This window comes from Lithobates pipiens, unplaced genomic scaffold (genome assembly GCF_037356315.1).
Source record: "Lithobates pipiens isolate NorthernLeopardFrog02 unplaced genomic scaffold, aLitPip1_a1.2 Scaffold_16, whole genome shotgun sequence".
Taxonomy (NCBI): Eukaryota; Metazoa; Chordata; class Amphibia; order Anura; family Ranidae; genus Lithobates; species Lithobates pipiens.
Genome location: NW_027507748.1, coordinates 634,268,649 through 634,285,005, shown reverse-complemented (window position 1 = coordinate 634,285,005; position 16,357 = coordinate 634,268,649). Strand labels below are relative to the sequence as shown.

Here is a 16,357-nt window from a genome sequence, read left to right as displayed (position 1 = left end):
GCGCGCACCACCGGTAGCACATCGGCAAATTTAAAGGGACGTACCCGTACGCCCATTTGCCTGTCCGTGCCATTCTGCCAACATACATCGGGGTGCGCCGGTCTGGAAGTGGTTAATACTGCTAAAAAGGCTGGTGTACTTGGGTCTGATCATAGACACAGTGCAGGAAAAGGTGTTCTTGCCTCAGGCAAAGCTCAGTTCCATAAGAAAGCTGGTGTGGATGGTCAGGTCAAAAGGAGATCCCTCCATTTGCCTTTGCATGAGGTTGCTAGGAACTGGAGTGGCTTCATTCAAAGCAGTTCCCTATGCCCAGTTCCATTCAAGACTGTTGCAAAATAGTATCCTGTCCTCTTGGAACAAAACGATTCAAGCTTTAGACTTGCCAATACGGCTGTCCCCAAGGGTGTCTCACAGCCTCAGTTGGTGGTTACTAACCCAGAATCTGCGGAAAGGAAAATCCTTCAGACCAGTCATCTGGAAAGTGGTAACCACGGCTGCCAGCCTTTCAGGCTGGGCAGCAGTACTAGAAAAGACAACTTTCCAGGGACAGTGGTCAAGAGCCGAAAGAACCTTGCCCATCAATATCCTAGAGGTTCGGGCAGTGTGTCTGCCTCTAACGGCCTGGACTTTCAGGTTACGGGATTGTCCTGTCAGGATCCAATCTGACAATGCCACAGCTGTGGCCTATATCAATCACCAAGGGGGCACCAAGAGTCTCTCAGCGCAGAGAGGTGAACCATATTCTATCTTGGGCAGAAAGGAATGCTCCATGCCTATCGGCAGTCTTCATTCCGGGATTGGAGAATTGGCAGGCGGACTACTTGAGTCACCAGCAGTTATTCCCAGGGCAATGGTCTCTTCACCTTGACATTTTTCGGTCTGTTTTCCAAAGATGGGGACTCTGGACGTAGTCAACTTTGTGGCCAGAACAAGGGATCCACTTGCATGTGGAATGGAGGCGTTGGTGCCCCCATGGGATCAGTTCACACTGATCTATGTATTCCCCTCTATTCATTTGCTGCCTCGACGACTTTACAGGATCAAGCTGGAAAGAAAGCCGGTAATTCTGGTGGCCCCAGCATGGCCCAGAAGGTCATGGTATGCAGAAATCATAAAGATGACAGTGGAGGGCCCATGGTCCCTCCGACTACGGCCAGACCAAAAACGTGGGCTTTCTGGGTCAGTTATCTCTACTCTGATTAATGTAAGGAAGTTAGCTTCCAAACTATATATTATAGGGTCTGGAGGGCTTATGTTTCCTGGTGTGAATCCCAGGGTTGGCACCCTCTAAGATATATCATAGGCATAATTCTTGCCTTTCTACAATTAGGGGTAGAAATTAAATTGGCCTTGAATACTATTAAAGACCAAGTCTCAGCTTTTATCAGTCTTATTTCAAAGACCACTTGCTAAACATTCTTAAAGAGGAAGTAAAGGCGATGTAAAAATAAAATAAAAAAACACAAAGGCATAATGAGCTAGTATGCATAGCATACTAGCTCATTATGAATGACTTGCCTGAGAACGAAGCCCCCGAAGCGGTCCCCCGTCTTCCTCTTCGCCACTGCCATGTATCCCGGAGCGACTTCCGGGTCTCGCTGCTCCGGCGCTGTGATTCCCCCCGGAGACGCGGTGACGTCACTCCCACGCATGCGCACGAGAGCCGGCACGAGCGGGATATTGCCGCGATCTGTGGCCTGCCCAGTGCGCCTGTACTCCTCTGTCTACGGCGCATGGGCCGTAGACAGCGGTGGCTGTCTTTTTGTAAATATCTCCTAAACCGTATAGGTTTAGGAGATATTTCTTGGACCTACAGGTAAGCCTTAATCCAGGTTTACCTGTAGGTCAAAGTGGTTTGTAACGGTTTACAACCACTTTAAGTCTGGGGTTTTATGCAATCCGCCTGTCAAACCTCCCTTGGTACAAAAACAGCCATTTGAACTGATACAACATATTCCCCTAGTCCTTCTGACAAGGAACTTTGTATTTTTGGTTGCTATATCCTCAGTAAGGAGGGTTTCGGAAATTGGCTGCTCTTTCTTGCAAAGAGCCATATTTGATTTTCCATGAGTACACAGTGGTGTCACGCCCTCGTCCAGACTTTTTGCCAAAAGCGGTTTCAGGTTTTCACTTGAACCAAGATATTGTCCTGCCATCGTTTTTTCCAAAACCATGTTCCAGGGAAGAAAAGTCAATACATTGTCTTGATGTGGGGAGAGCAGTGAAAATCTATTTAAAGGCAACTGCTCAGATTCATAAGACTGATGTCTTATTTATTCTGCCAGAGGGTCCTAAGAAAGGACAGGCAATGTAGAAATCCACTGTTGCTAAGTGGATTTGGCAAGTTATAATTCAAACTTTTAATTCAAGGGTTAAGAATCCCCCTTTTTCAAATTAAGGTGCACTCTACTAGGGCAATTAGTGCTTCATGGGCAGTGTCATCAGGCCTCCATATCTGTAAGACTGCAACTTGGTCTTCAGTGCATACATTCACAAAATTTTATCAGGTGGATGTAAGGAGTGTGCTGCAGGCAGCAGTATAGGTCCTCAAGTCTGGGTGTACCCTCCGGGTTGTCGCCCTCCCCTCCAGTAGCATTGCTATGGGACGTCCCATTAAGTACTGACTCCCATAATGTACGATAAAGAAAATAGGATTTTTATAACCGCTTACCTGTAAAATCCTTTTCTTGGAGTACATCATGGGACACAGATGTCCCTCCCCACTTTTTTGGAATTTAAGTATATTGCTTTGCTACAAAAACTGATGTGCTCCTGGAAGGAGCACGGGTTATATAGGGAATGAATTTCCTGGATTGGGTATACCAGTGTCCATCATCTAAAGGTGGCCTATAACCCATTAAGTAATTATTTAAGGCTCTGTGTCCCATGATGTACTCCAAGAAAAGGATTTTACTGGTAAGCTGTTATAAAAATCCAAATTTTCTTCTAATTTTAGTAAGTGGCCATGTGTCTTGTTAAACTCCCTTACGCTAAAAAGTTTTATCCCTGTTGTGGGTTCACCAGTACGGTATTTGTAAATTGAAATTGTAGCCTCTCTTCTCCACGGAGAATAAATAAGTTCAGTGCTCGCAACCTTTCCTCACAACTAATATCCTCCAGACCCTTTATTATCTTTGTTGCGCTTCTCTGTACTCGCTCCATTTCCAGTACATCCTTCCTGAGGACTGGTGCCCGGAACTGGACATCATAGGTGCGGCCGGACCAAAGTCTTGTAGAGTGGGAGAATTATCATTTTTATCTCAGGAGTTGATCCCCTTTTAAATGCATGCCAATATTCTGTTGCTTTGTTAGCAGCAGCTTGGCATTGCATGCCATTGCTGAACCTGTCATCTACTAGGACCCCCCCAAGTCCTTTTCCAGGCTAAATTCCCCAGAGTTTCTCCCCCCAGTGTATAGATTGCATTCATATTTTTGCCATGCATTATTTTAAAATTTTCTACATTAAACCTCATTTGCCCGGTAGTTGCCCACCCCATTAATTTGTTCAGATCTTCTTGCAAGGTTTCCACATCCTGTGGAGAAGTTATTGCCCTGCTTAGCTTGGTATCATCTGCAAATACAGAGACTAGACTGTTTACCCCATCTTCCAGGTTGTTTATGAATAAATAGGATTGGACCCAGGACAGAACCCTGGGGGACCCCACTACCCACCGCTGACCATTCCAAGTACTCCCCATATATCATCACCCTCTGAACTCGCCCTAGTAACCACGTTTCAATCCATATACTCACACTATGTTCCATGGCAGTGGACCTTATTTTGAACAGTAAGCGCTTATGGGGAACTGTGTCAAATGCTTTTGCAAAATCCAGATACACTACATCTACAGCCTTCCTTTATCTAGATAGCAACTCGCGTTCTCATCTTCACCTCTAAATGTGTGCAAAAACTTCTCTGGCAGTAAAAAGGTTAAAGGTCTGCAGGTGGCCAAGGAGGACTGAGTGCCATTAATCTCTCATCGATGTACATCTTGTCCACCAGTTATTTCATCCCGACATTCCTGAATTATTGTCTGTGCTCATTATGTAAAGGACTTGATATTTGTATAATTCTAGAAGCTTGTCACTTATAAAAATTCTTTGATAATTTTCTGTGTTTTTTTTCATCAGTAATCTTATTTCTGGAATGCAAATCAAGCAGCAATCAGACCGTTTTAACTTAATACAAGAAGTTGAGAAAGAGCAATTCTTCGTGAAAGAACGTTGGACAAAAAGGTATTTCAAGCTTTAATTTTTTTTATTATTTTGAAAAGCCTGTGGCATGTTAAATACACCCAAAAACTCCACCCGATGCCAAAAAAGTGCACACATATAAAGAGTAATGCACAAAAACATGCAACGGGTGCTACGTGGTCCTCCCAAGGAAGGACCTTACCCTGATCCCTGGGGCGTTAGGCTCCAGACAGGGACCGAGGTGCTTCACTTGGGTCCATCTTGCCGAAACCAGACGGACCCCCTTTCTCTGGAAGGTCTGCCGAAACAGACCCACCCAAGTACTCGGTGAGACTCCCCTTTAGGGAGACCCCTTAAAAGAGGGCAAACCAAGCCAAAAGGCCTATGTCCACCCCCTCCCAAGACTTTCAGGGCAAGTCAGAGGACCCGCACCCTACTCATCACACAGTGACAAATGTGTAACACATCAAACAAACAATGACAAAAAAGCGATGAACACATGGGTAAAATAAATAGAAGAAAAGTGGGGAGAAGGAAGTGGGAGAAGTGAAAGTGACCATTGTGCAATACAATGGCCAGGCCCTTCGGCCAGTGAATAAAAAGTTCCCCTGATCCTAACCAAAAGGCAGGTGTAAAAAAGTGGGTTGGTGAAGTGATCACGGTGGCATAAATCAGAGTGACCATCACTCAGTGATTTATACGGCACCCCTGAACTGACACTTCAGGGGCACATTCACCACAGGCTTTTCATCCCAACCCTGACCAACAGCCCATAGAAGGCATTAAAAGAGGGCAGAAAAACACAGCAAGAAACAATTTCATGAATAGGTTACGAGGTCGTAAAAGGAGAAGGCCAGCCAAAGCTTGTTTGTCTGTTCTTCTCCTATGGATCACAGGAATGCAGTTCATTTTGCACTCCTGTGACCTGTTTTCAGCAGAAAGCAGGCTGAAGTCTGCTCTCTGCTGACGTCACTGCTGTCAGTCCAGGCACCGTGTCATCACAACCACAGAGTTGGGATCTGCCAGATCCCTGTACTGACACCCAACTCAATCTCTCAGCGAGCCGATGAGAGCCTGAGCCAGCCGCCCCCTCCACAGCCCAGTGCGCCAGTGAGCAAAGAGGGCGCAGAGCAGAGAACTGTGACTGACAGTTCTCTGCTGGGGGAGCTCTGAAAACCAAGTGATCGGCAGTGTTCGATTGCTCGGCTCTCAGTGAAGAGGTACAAGGGGACAGATGCATCATCGGACCGATGCTGTATCCACTGAGGAAAGTATTTCTAAAAACAAAAACTTTTTCTTTTAAGTAGTGGATGTACAATATAGAATATTTTTAGAGAATAAGGCTATTGTTTAGTGCCACTTTAATTTCATGCAGAGAACAAAGGGTATGGCAGCTTTTATGGAGAAAATGCTGCTAATCTGAAATATTAACAACTTTTATGTATACCTTTTTTTATTTTTTTTCCTTTTACATGTCATTTTATGGCTCTTGGGATTCTTGGGTAGATCATGTCTAAATCTCAGGTCATTCGACCCACTTAATATGATTTTAGTTACAGCATGGTGTTACAAAATCTTGCTTAGTAATATAAATGGCTCTGGGCAGAAGAAGACCTTTCGGGGTGAGTAGGTTTAAAAAAACAAAACAAAAAAGACTTTCCTTTTATATTATATAAAGTGTTAAGCAGCGCTAAACATCCCCCCTGCAGGTGGCAGTCCTATTCTATACAACTCAGAACTTGCTTGGCAGATTCTTCAGAATGAGTCAATTGAAGGTAATAATTTACTCACTTTAAACGGAGGAGACAGGATTCTCAGTGGTGGGTATAGTATAATTTTTGGGTTGTTTCAGTTCTAACACGTTAAAGCTAATTATAAGACACGGTTAGCCTTGTCCTTGGTTCATTCTGCAGTGTTAGCAGGGAGATGGGAACAGGGTTTACTCTGTTCACACCAGCTAGAAAGGTAAATAATTGCAAAGGAGGTATAAATAATCCTCAAGGCTGACCTTCACATCTCGGTAAGGCTTGTGTCTGGACAAACAAATGGGTTTTGTTAAAATGATAATAGTGGGTACTATATAGGCCAGGGATTCTACAGAGTATATCCTACCTTAGACACCCCTATAAAAGTCAGTAAAGCTCCTGACCTCGAGCATTGTTTGTCGACTCCCTCTGACGTCGAGCATCCTCTACTTCACACCATCTAGGAAACATTTAGGAATACCCTAGTCCTTTAGTCTACTATGCAGTTTTAGAAATGCCCTGCATGCCATGCCAATAATGACAGCTCAGGCCCTTCATACCCTGATGTTTGAGGAGCTAGAAGCATATTCTAAAGTTTTGTATAATTTGGCTTAATAGATATGAGCAATGAGCTCTAATGAACCTCCCTGGCCTATGTAACACCCCAATTCCCCCCAGATTCTAAACTGACCTGAAACATATGCAGATCAAGAAAGTCTGAATTGCTACTTTGCATTTCTGTTCCAGATCAGAGAGTTCAAATACTGAAGCAATTTTAGAAATGTTCAATCTCCTTTATTACAACCTTTCTTGCAATGTTGCAGTCTCAGGAAACTCCTTCTAAAAATGTACTTCATTTACAGCTCACTGTACATTAGTGTGATTGTCAAGGAGACCAATAACTAAAGTTCATTGGTGTCGGTGGTTGCGTATCAGAGAGGCAGAAATTGCCCCTTAGTAACCTCTGGAGGAACCCTGGTTGAGAGAGGCTGTTTTATTGGCCAAATCTATTCCTAACTATTTGGTTAAAGGGGGGTTTACATAGCTTTCCGCTGGCTCAAGAAAGATACCAGGGGTTATGGCTTAATGGCTTCAACCATAACCCCAGTAAACCACTTGCAAGCTGTAACGTATTGCTGTGTACAAGGCTGACTGATACTGCTGGCTTACTAATGGTGAAGTACCCCCTACATGGAGTGTTATGTGTTCAGGAGCAACTTGAGGACATACTGACACTTTAGTTGTGGTGTGGCCAACGGCTTTGAGCAACAATTGGTTGCCGATTCTTCTAGTCCATGGCTTTGAACAGTAATTTGTTGGTTGCCGGTCCTTCTAGTCCACATTATGTATCTACAACCATCTATTGTCCCTGTAATTCAATTTTTCAAAGCCTGAAAAAAAAACTGCCTAAAAGAATTTTCGACATGAAGGTGATCTTTGCAAGAGCTGGGTCAGTCTATTGCCTTATCCTCTATGACCATAAGGAGACATAATACTAAGCATTAAAACACATTTACACTGGTTGAAGATTGAGGTGTTAGCCAGTAATTGACATTATGGGAAATTTAAATTACTATTATGGGAAATGTAAATTAATTTTAGTGCAATATTGCTTAGTTTAACAGTGTGGAGTCCAAACTTGTGTGACAAAAACATTGTCTTTTTAACCACTTGCCAATCTGCTGGTGGTCCCTCCCCGTCACCATTTTTCTCTTGGTGTCAGGAAAACTTGTCAGAAGTGATTTATGCTGATAGCAGAAAAACGAAAAGCCAGTATGCCAGATTAGCAGATCATTGTTTGATCAATATTAACTCCATTCACGCCAATGTAATGCATATATGTGGCCTTCTGCTTCAAGTGGTTGTACCGGGGTGTTGCCTGCAGCTGCAGGTACCACTTTGGTACCCTTTTTGTTAGAGCCGATGATTGGCTTCCTTGTAATAACAACTGATGCGGCTAATCAGCCGCTCGGCTGTTATTACTAGCAGTGGGAGTGACCAGAGACCCGAACAAAGCCAGAATCGGCTATGATCGGGTCCTGGATCTAGTAACCCAGAAGCAATGTCATGACATCACTTTCACTTTTACTGGAGCCTCAAAAGCACCAGATTTGAAAAAAATGACTGTATTCAAAACAGCGAAACATGGCATTTGAATGATTTTAAGTGCAAAGGAGGGACACGTGACTATTGCTGTAACATGGGATGTTTACATACCTTGTGCCAGCAATAAAAGTGATAAAAAAAAAAATTTAAGGGACAGTGTAAAAAAATAAATAAAAATGAAATAAGAAAAAAATGTTTTAAGTCCCCATCCTTCCGTGCTTGCACACATAAGCAAACGCATATGTAAGTCGCACCTGAGGTATTGCCGCAATCATTAGAGCAAGAGCAATAATTCTAGCACAAGACCTCATCGGTAACTCTAAACTGGTGACCGTTACATTTTTTTAAAGCATCACCTATGCAGGGGTCAGCAACCTTTTCCACTGAAAGTGGATGCAAACCCGATTCAAATTTGAGCTGTGCATATACAGTATCTCCCAAAAGTGAGTACACCCCTCACATTTTTGTAAATACTTTTATTATATCTTTTCATGTGACAACACGGAAGAAATTACACTTTGCTACAATGTAAAGTAGTGAGTGTACAGCTTGTATAACAGTGCAAATGTTCTGCCCCCTCAAAATAACTCAACACATAGCCATTAATGTCTAAACTGCTGACAACAAAAGTGAGTACACCCCTAAGTGTACATTAATGGCTATGTGTTGCAAAATGTCATTCCTTCAGTGTTGTCACATGAAATATTGTAAAATATTTACAAAAATGTGAGGGATGTACTCACTTTTGTGAGATACTGTATATCTGCTGTGTTTTCTGATTTCTCTTTAACCACTTGGGTACCGCGCTATTGCCGAATGACGGCATTAGCGCGGACCTAGATTTCCAGGACAACGTCTATTGACGTCGTCCTGGTTACGAGCGGCCTGTGCGCCCCCTGAGGGGTGCGAGCGGCGCGCTCTGTGATCGGCGAGTCCGTGAGACTCGCCTGATCACCAATCCGTGTAAGGGGTCGATCCCGACCCCTTATCACGTGATCAGCTGTCAGCCAATGACAGCTGATCATGTGATAGAACGGAGCCGGTAATCGGCTATTATTCCTCCTCGCGCTGACAGCGCGAGGAGAAAAAAAAAAAGGCGATCACCGGCGGCCGTGATCGGGACATCAGTCCCGATCACGGCCAGCAATGAAAGGCACCACATGCCACCTGCCAGTGCCCACCTGCCTCCCGCAGTGCCATCCTGAAATATAACAAAGTAAAAGTGCCCCCCGTCTGTGCCCATAATGCCCACAGTGCCACCCCACAGTGCCACCCCACAGTGCCACCCACAGTGCCACCCACAGTGCCACCCAATCTGCCTCAAAGGTGCTGCACCCCAGTGCCGCCCATCAGTGCCCAGCAGTGCCGCCCATCAGTGCCCAGCAGTGCCACCTATCAGAGCCACCTATCAGTGCCACCTATCAGTGCCCATCAGTCCCATCTATCTGTGGTACCTATCAGTGCCCATCCGTGCCACCCATCCATGCCACTTATCCGTGCCACCCATCCGTGCCATCTTATCTGTGCCCATCTTTGCCCATCAGTGCCGCCTTATCTGTGCCCATCGGTGCCGCCTTATCTGTGCCTATTAGTGCCGCCTTAACTATGCCTATCAGTGCCCACAAGTGCAGCCTATCAGTGCCCACCAATGCAGCCCATCAGTGCCCACCAATGCAGCCCATCAGTGCCCACCAATGCAGCCTATCAGTGCCGCCTTATCAGCGCACTTCAATGAAGGAGAAAAATGACCCGTTTGCAAAATTTTATAACAAACTATTAAAACATGATTTTTTTTTTTTTTTTGCATCTTTTTTTGTTTGTTTAGCAAAAAATAAAACTCCGAGCTGTAACTAAATACCACCAAAAGAAAGCTCTATTTGTGGGAAAAAAATGATAGAAATGTCATTTGGGTACAGTGTTGTATGCCCGCGCAATTGTCATTCAAAGTGCATCAGCGCTGAAAGCTGAAAATTGGTCTGGGACTGAGGGGGGTTTAAGTGCCCAGTAAGCAAGTGGTTAAAGCACTATGTCCCATAGCTGTTTCCTGCTCTTTCCTTCTGTTATCAGCCTAACTCCTGACAAATTTTCAGTCAACTGAGATAAAAGCAGCCTGAGTTTGGTGTTGGGGAGGATGCTAGAAATAGATTAGCAGCGTGCTAAACTAATCAACAAACAGTTCTCTACCAACGAGAGGAGGCGGTGTGTGCCTCTCCTCCAATCGGCGGTCTTGGCTGTATGCTCAGGCTTCACTGCAGTGCTGACCAGGAAGAGAAAATCTCCTGACTGGATCTGAACTTTCTAAAAAAAAATATATAAAGCTGAAGACAGCAGATATACAGTTGTGCTCCTAAATTTACATACACTGGCAGAATTTAGATTTCTTGGCCATTTTTCAGGGAATATGAATAACACAAAAACTTTTTTCTTTCACTCATGGTTAGTGTTTAGCTGAAGCCATTTATTATCAATCAACTGCGTTTACTCTTTTTAAACTATAATGACAACAGAAACTACCCAATTGACCCTGATCAAAGGTTTACATACCTTGGAATGTTTGGCCTTGGTGCAGACACAGAAGGTGGCACACAGGTTAAAATGGCAAATAAAGGTTCATTTCCCACATTTGTGGCTTTTTAAATCACAATTCGTATCTGTGTATAAACAGTCAATAAGTTTGTTAGCTCTCACATGGATGCACCAAGCCAGGGAGACCCTGAGCCATGAGGAGGTAGAAAAAAACAGGCAAAAGACCTGCGTAACAAGGTAATTAAACCTTACAAAGATGGAAAAGGCTATAAAAAGATATCCAAAGCCTTGAATATGCCAGTCACTACTGTTCAATCACTTAATAACACGTGGAAAATTTTGGGATCTTTTGATGCCAAGCCAAGGTCGGATAGATCAAGAAAGATTTGTTTAATCTCTGTGTATCATCTGAGGCTGTTCATTTCACTTGGTATATGTGAGGGTTTACATCCACTTTAAGGGCTGAATTCAGTGTATGCGAATGCATAGAGGGCTATATTCACCTGTTTCTAAATTAAGACAATAAAAATCCTAACATAGTAATAATAACCATACAGGTTTACCTCACTTTAAGGTGCCTCACAAATATAAAGCCAGTTCACACTGGGGGAGGATGTGGCTGGAGATTTGGATTTTGCGGCCCCCATCCCCAGGGGAGATAGGGTTCCCTGTTCCCAGGGGGGGAAGGGGATTCCCCCCCCCATTGCAATGTCCTCTGTCCTCCTTCACATCACTCCCACAGTTGCCTCTGACCCTCTCCCCCATAGCAGTTTCCTGTGCCCCCCAAAGCAGTGTCCCCTGTCCCCTGCACCCTCCCCACTATGTCTTCTGTACCCCCATAGTGTCCTCTGCACCCCACCCACACACACACACGCTGTATAGGTAGAACTCTCCTACCTTACACAGGTGTACAGCAGAGCAGAGATCGGCTGGTATCACGGGGCTGGATGGGGTTGGGAACTGCTGAAGTTAACTTTTCACTTTACCAGGCTGGTGATTGGTTGCTAGGATCGCCCAGCAACCAATCACATGCTGTTTAATGTGAAAAGTTAACTCCAGCAGTCCCTGCCCCCATCCAGCCCTGTGAATGCCAGCGGCTGTCCAATGAAGAGGCGAGCGGTGAAAATGTCCGCGGGCCGGGCGCCCATGAATTCATCGTGCGCATTGACGGCCAGACATTTAGCAGTGGCGAGCCGGGTGCAGCCGGTGGGCCGTAGGTTGCAAACCCTTGGCCTATGGAGATTTTTAAGTACCATAGTTTATCACCATTCCATGAGTGTGTGCAATGAAAGCATGACATGTTGGGTATCTATTTACTCAGAGTAACATCATCTTTCACATTATACAACTTTGCTTTTTTTAATTCGTGAAAGTGTATATTTTCCCAAAAAATTGTGTTTAAAAGACCGCTGCACAAATACAGTGTGACATAAAATATTGCAACAACCGACATTTTTATTCCCTAGGGAAAAAATTCCTTTTTTTAACTTGTAAGCAACAAGTGTCAGAAAAAGGCTTAGCCTTCAAGGGGTTAAACCCAAGCAATACATTTTTCTCAGTGGGATTTAATTTTTTATGTTTTTTGTAATGCTTTTAATGTCTGAAATGTCTGCCTTTAAGCTTGCAGCTCAATATAAATCAAGCTTGCTCCAGCCAGTGATTCTGCAGTAAAGGAACTTTCTCAATTGTTCCATTAGTCTTATTTAAGCAGTAGGTGTAAGAATAGACGGTGACACAGCATTATTTCATGCTTTCCCTGTCATCCTGCACTTCAGTTAAGATGTAAACTGAATTAAAATAGGTCAGAGATGCTGGCATGCTCTCGGATATTTGAAATGGCAGCTGCAACCTTTATGCCAAGTCAGAATTCAAAACAGCGGGGGAAGCAGTGCTAAGGACAGGGAGGGAACGGGTTGCTCCGGCAACGGTAGAATGTTATAATGAAAAGAGAGGGGGAAAAAAGAGAAAATCTGAAAGCCGTAAGAAGTTTCAGTGGAAATGTACAATGACCATGCAGGCAGGACAGGATGTGTGTGGCTCAGGATATTTGGGCTTCAAAAAAGACTTTATTTTATTAGCTTTTTCCCTCTTTGCTGCCCTTCTATTTCCAAAGTGTTAGGTGGCCATAGCAAAGAAACCTCTCCAAGCAGCATAATGCAGCCTCATAATTGGATTAGGTAATGGAGTTCTTGGTCTGTTACCTACTGGTATAGCTCATGTGTGCCTGCTTTCTTCAGGCTTGGTGGCCAGGAAGATGCCAGTTTAATTTTTTATTTAATCGCTCTCCCAGGCCATCCTTTATAGTGCAAAGGCAAAATCAAGTGAACCTGAATTCACATTGCACTTGTATAGTGATCATCGAGAAGTGTTAATTGCGAACTACCATGAGAAATTTGCATTTTTGTATCGAATTCCTCCTGAAAACTATGCATTTCTTATGCATAAGCACTCAGCCTATAAGCTACAGTATATCTGCAGTGTGAGATCACCTAAGGCATTGTGCCTGTAAATAACTGATCTCCTTTGCTGTACAAAATGCTGTACCTGAGGACCTATAGACAAGCATCTTTTTCTGATTAACCACTTACTTACTGGGCACTTAAACCCCCCTCCTGCCCAGACCAATTTTTAGCTTTCAGCGCTGATGCACTTTGAATGACAATTGCGCGGTCATACAACACTGTACCCAAATGAAATTTTTATCATTTTTTCCCCCACAAATAGAGCTTTCTTTTGGTGGTATTTAATTACAGCTGGGAGTTTTATTTTTTGCTAAACAAAATTTTTTTTTTCTTAGTTTGTTATAACATTTTGCAAACAGGTAATTTTTCTCCTTCATTGAAATGCGCTGATGAGGCGGCACTGGTGGGCACTGGTGGGCGCTGATGGGCGGCACTGGTGGGCGCTGATGGGCGGCGCTGATGGGCAGCACTGGTGGGCGCTGATGGGCGGCACTGGTGGGCGCTGATGGGCGGCACTGGTGGGCGCTGATGGGCGGCACTGGTGGGCGCTGATGGGCTGCACTGGTGGGCACTGATGGGCACAGTTAAGGCAGTACTGATGGGCAAAGATGGGCACGGATGGGTGGCACAGATGGGTGGCACTAAGGGGCACTGATAGATGGGACTGATGGACACGGATATGTGGCACTGGGGTGCAGCACTGTTAAGGCAGATTTTGGGCACTGATGGGTGGCACTATGGGCACTGATGGGTGGCACTAATGGGGTGCACTTTTTTATTAGGTGGCACTGGCAGGTGGGCACTGCTAAGTTGGCCGTGATCGGGACTGATGTCCCGATCACGGGCGCCGGTGATCTGCTTTTTTTTTTTTTTTTTTGACAGCGCGAGGATGAAAAATAGCCAATTACCGGCTCTGTTGTGTCACATGATCAGCTGTCATTGGCTGGCAGCTGATCACGTGGTAAGGGGTCAGGATCGACCCCTTGCTCCGATCCGTGATCAGGTGAGTCTCATAGACTCGCCGATTACAGAACGCGCCGCGTAGGCCGCTCGTGCATCGGACAACGTCAATAGACGTAGTCCAGCAAAGCAGGTCCGCGCTGTAGCCGTCATTCGGCTATAGCGCGGATCTCTAGTGGTTAATACTTTCTTTTGGATCTGTGCTTTCTGCATCTCTCCTGTGTTCTAAATATTACCTCTTCAATCATCAAATCACTAGTCATCGGGTGGAGGGGGTGATCTCTGTCAAAAGGAAGCGATCCTTTTGTTTTTTTGTTTTTCATTTTGTTTTCTTTTTACTAAGAAACCTGCTTACACGCAGAGAGAAAGTACGAAAGGCATGGATAGTCATAAATTGATAAAAAATAAGTTGCAGGGAATACTGTTGACCAGTCCTTTCTTTTCACTTGGCTTTTCTGGGCACAGCTTCTACAGCTGAGATCCTCTTTAGAGCTCGTACACACCGCAGCAAAAAAAAAAAAAAAAAAAAAAAAAGCATTGCAAATGCCTGCAAAAAGGCATTTGAGCATTTATTTCAGCTTGAAGAAGCTTGTGCTTTTTTGTGCTCTTGTGCACATTTTTATTGAGCTTCTTTGAGCATAAGCATTTATTTTCTTACATCAGGAGACACAGAGCCATAGTACTTACTATGTGGGTTATAGGGCCACTGATAGGTGATGGACACTGGCACGCCCTAAGGCAAGACGTGTACTCCCTATATAACCCCTCCTGCTACTGGAAGTCCTCAGTTTTTTCGCCAATGTCTAAGGTGTTGGTCACGAGTAAAGGTGTTGTGCTCCACTGGAAACTTCCCTGCTGGGGATAGCCATGCTGACAGGATCCGTTCTGATGTCCTTTCATAGGCTAAAGGAATGGTACCCGGGCCTCCTGTCCGAAGAAACAAGGTTTTGCTTGCGAACGCTTCTCCTTTTAGAGAGCTGGACCCTGGGATCCAGTACTTTTTGGTAGTAAGGCAGGGAGCTGTTGCAGGTCCAGGATTGTGGGTAACCAGAAGTTACCATGTTCCTGAAGGTTTAGGAGCCCACCGTGAAGGGTGAAGATTGGGTTTATCGCAGATAACCCTGCTGCGAGGAAAGGTTAGGGAGATTTTCTTAGGCATGACAGCATTATGCACAGGAGAAATTCCTGTGTGTCACCACTGGGGGCTGTATTGAGCACTCACCGCCTGATGCTGGAGACAGCGCAGAAGCCTTCATTTCTCCTCTCCTCCGGCCACAAGCAGATCCTCCGGGAAGAAAGCTGGGACTGGTTCTCCTCCTGCGCCCCCAATGTTGTTTTTTTTCCCTTTCGGGGGTTTGATATGGCAAAAGCAGTTTCCTTTAAAAAAAAGGGACAGAACGTGCTGGCCACTCAGCGGAGGGTTTACACCTGTCTGCTTCACAGGATGGCTGAGTCCACCGCTCGCGTGGGAAAACACTTTCCTTTGAAAGGAAAGGGGGGCCGTAGTATGTGCGGGGGGGGCATGGCTAACGGCCTCAGACGCCGGCCACATGCGGAGGAAGTTGTTGAAGCACTGTGTGTGTGTGTGTGTTTGTAGCTGCTGCTGGCTGTGAAGGGACAGAGCAGGAGGATGGCTTGTTTCAGGTTAGTGAAACAGGCATTCTCTTTGACACATTGTTCTTTACCAGGCTAGGTATTAATAGTAGCTATTAGCGCTGAACTATAACCTAGCAGTATGCATTCTTTTGCTGGTAGTGCCTTTGCTTTGTGCTTTAGGCTATGAGTGGTAATGGGACCAGGAACACCTCTAAGGATTCTAAAGGGTCAATGGTTTCACAATAAGCTAAATCCATTTCCAAAAGAATGTCATCCTCCTCTGAGAGGGATGCGACTAGTCAGATTGAGCCGTGAGGGGATACTGTTGTTGCAGCTGCGCACTTCAGTCCCTGTATATATCACACAAGAGGTTTATTCTTCTACCACTTGTAATTTGGAAAGAAGATTGATGCTATGATATCTCTCCATAGTGGAGCCAAACACAGCAGATTCCCATCTAGTGCCCAGAACCCTCTTATTGAGGGGCAGGGGGCTGAGGATCAGGTAGATCTTCCCAAAGATTTGGAAGATACTTATTTATCCTCTTCCAAGAATCCTAATATAGAAAGAGTAGCATCACAAGACAGGTTGGTTGTGCACTCCCTTACTAAATTGGTTCATTCAACTTTTTTGCCCATATGGTAATGTTTTTCCTATTCATGCATGGCTAAAATAGCGTATATATTCTGAATGGGAACATCCAGATAAACAATATTATCCTCCTAAGTTCTCCACACTTTATCCTATGGATGAGGATTTCTATAAAAA

The 16,357-nt window shown here is 44.7% G+C and overlaps 1 protein-coding gene across 2 annotated transcripts in view; it reads left to right on the top strand.

Moving 5' to 3' along the window:
• MRPS31 (mitochondrial ribosomal protein S31) overlaps positions 1 to 16,357 on the top strand; it is a 163,324-nt gene that overhangs the window by 54,717 nt on the left and 92,250 nt on the right. For both annotated transcript variants that reach the window (XM_077484199.1, XM_077484198.1), the window contains one exon: positions 4,132 to 4,236. In XM_077484199.1, coding sequence (XP_077340325.1) covers positions 4,132 to 4,236 — 105 coding nt within the window. The remainder of the gene's footprint in view (positions 1 to 4,131; positions 4,237 to 16,357) is intronic.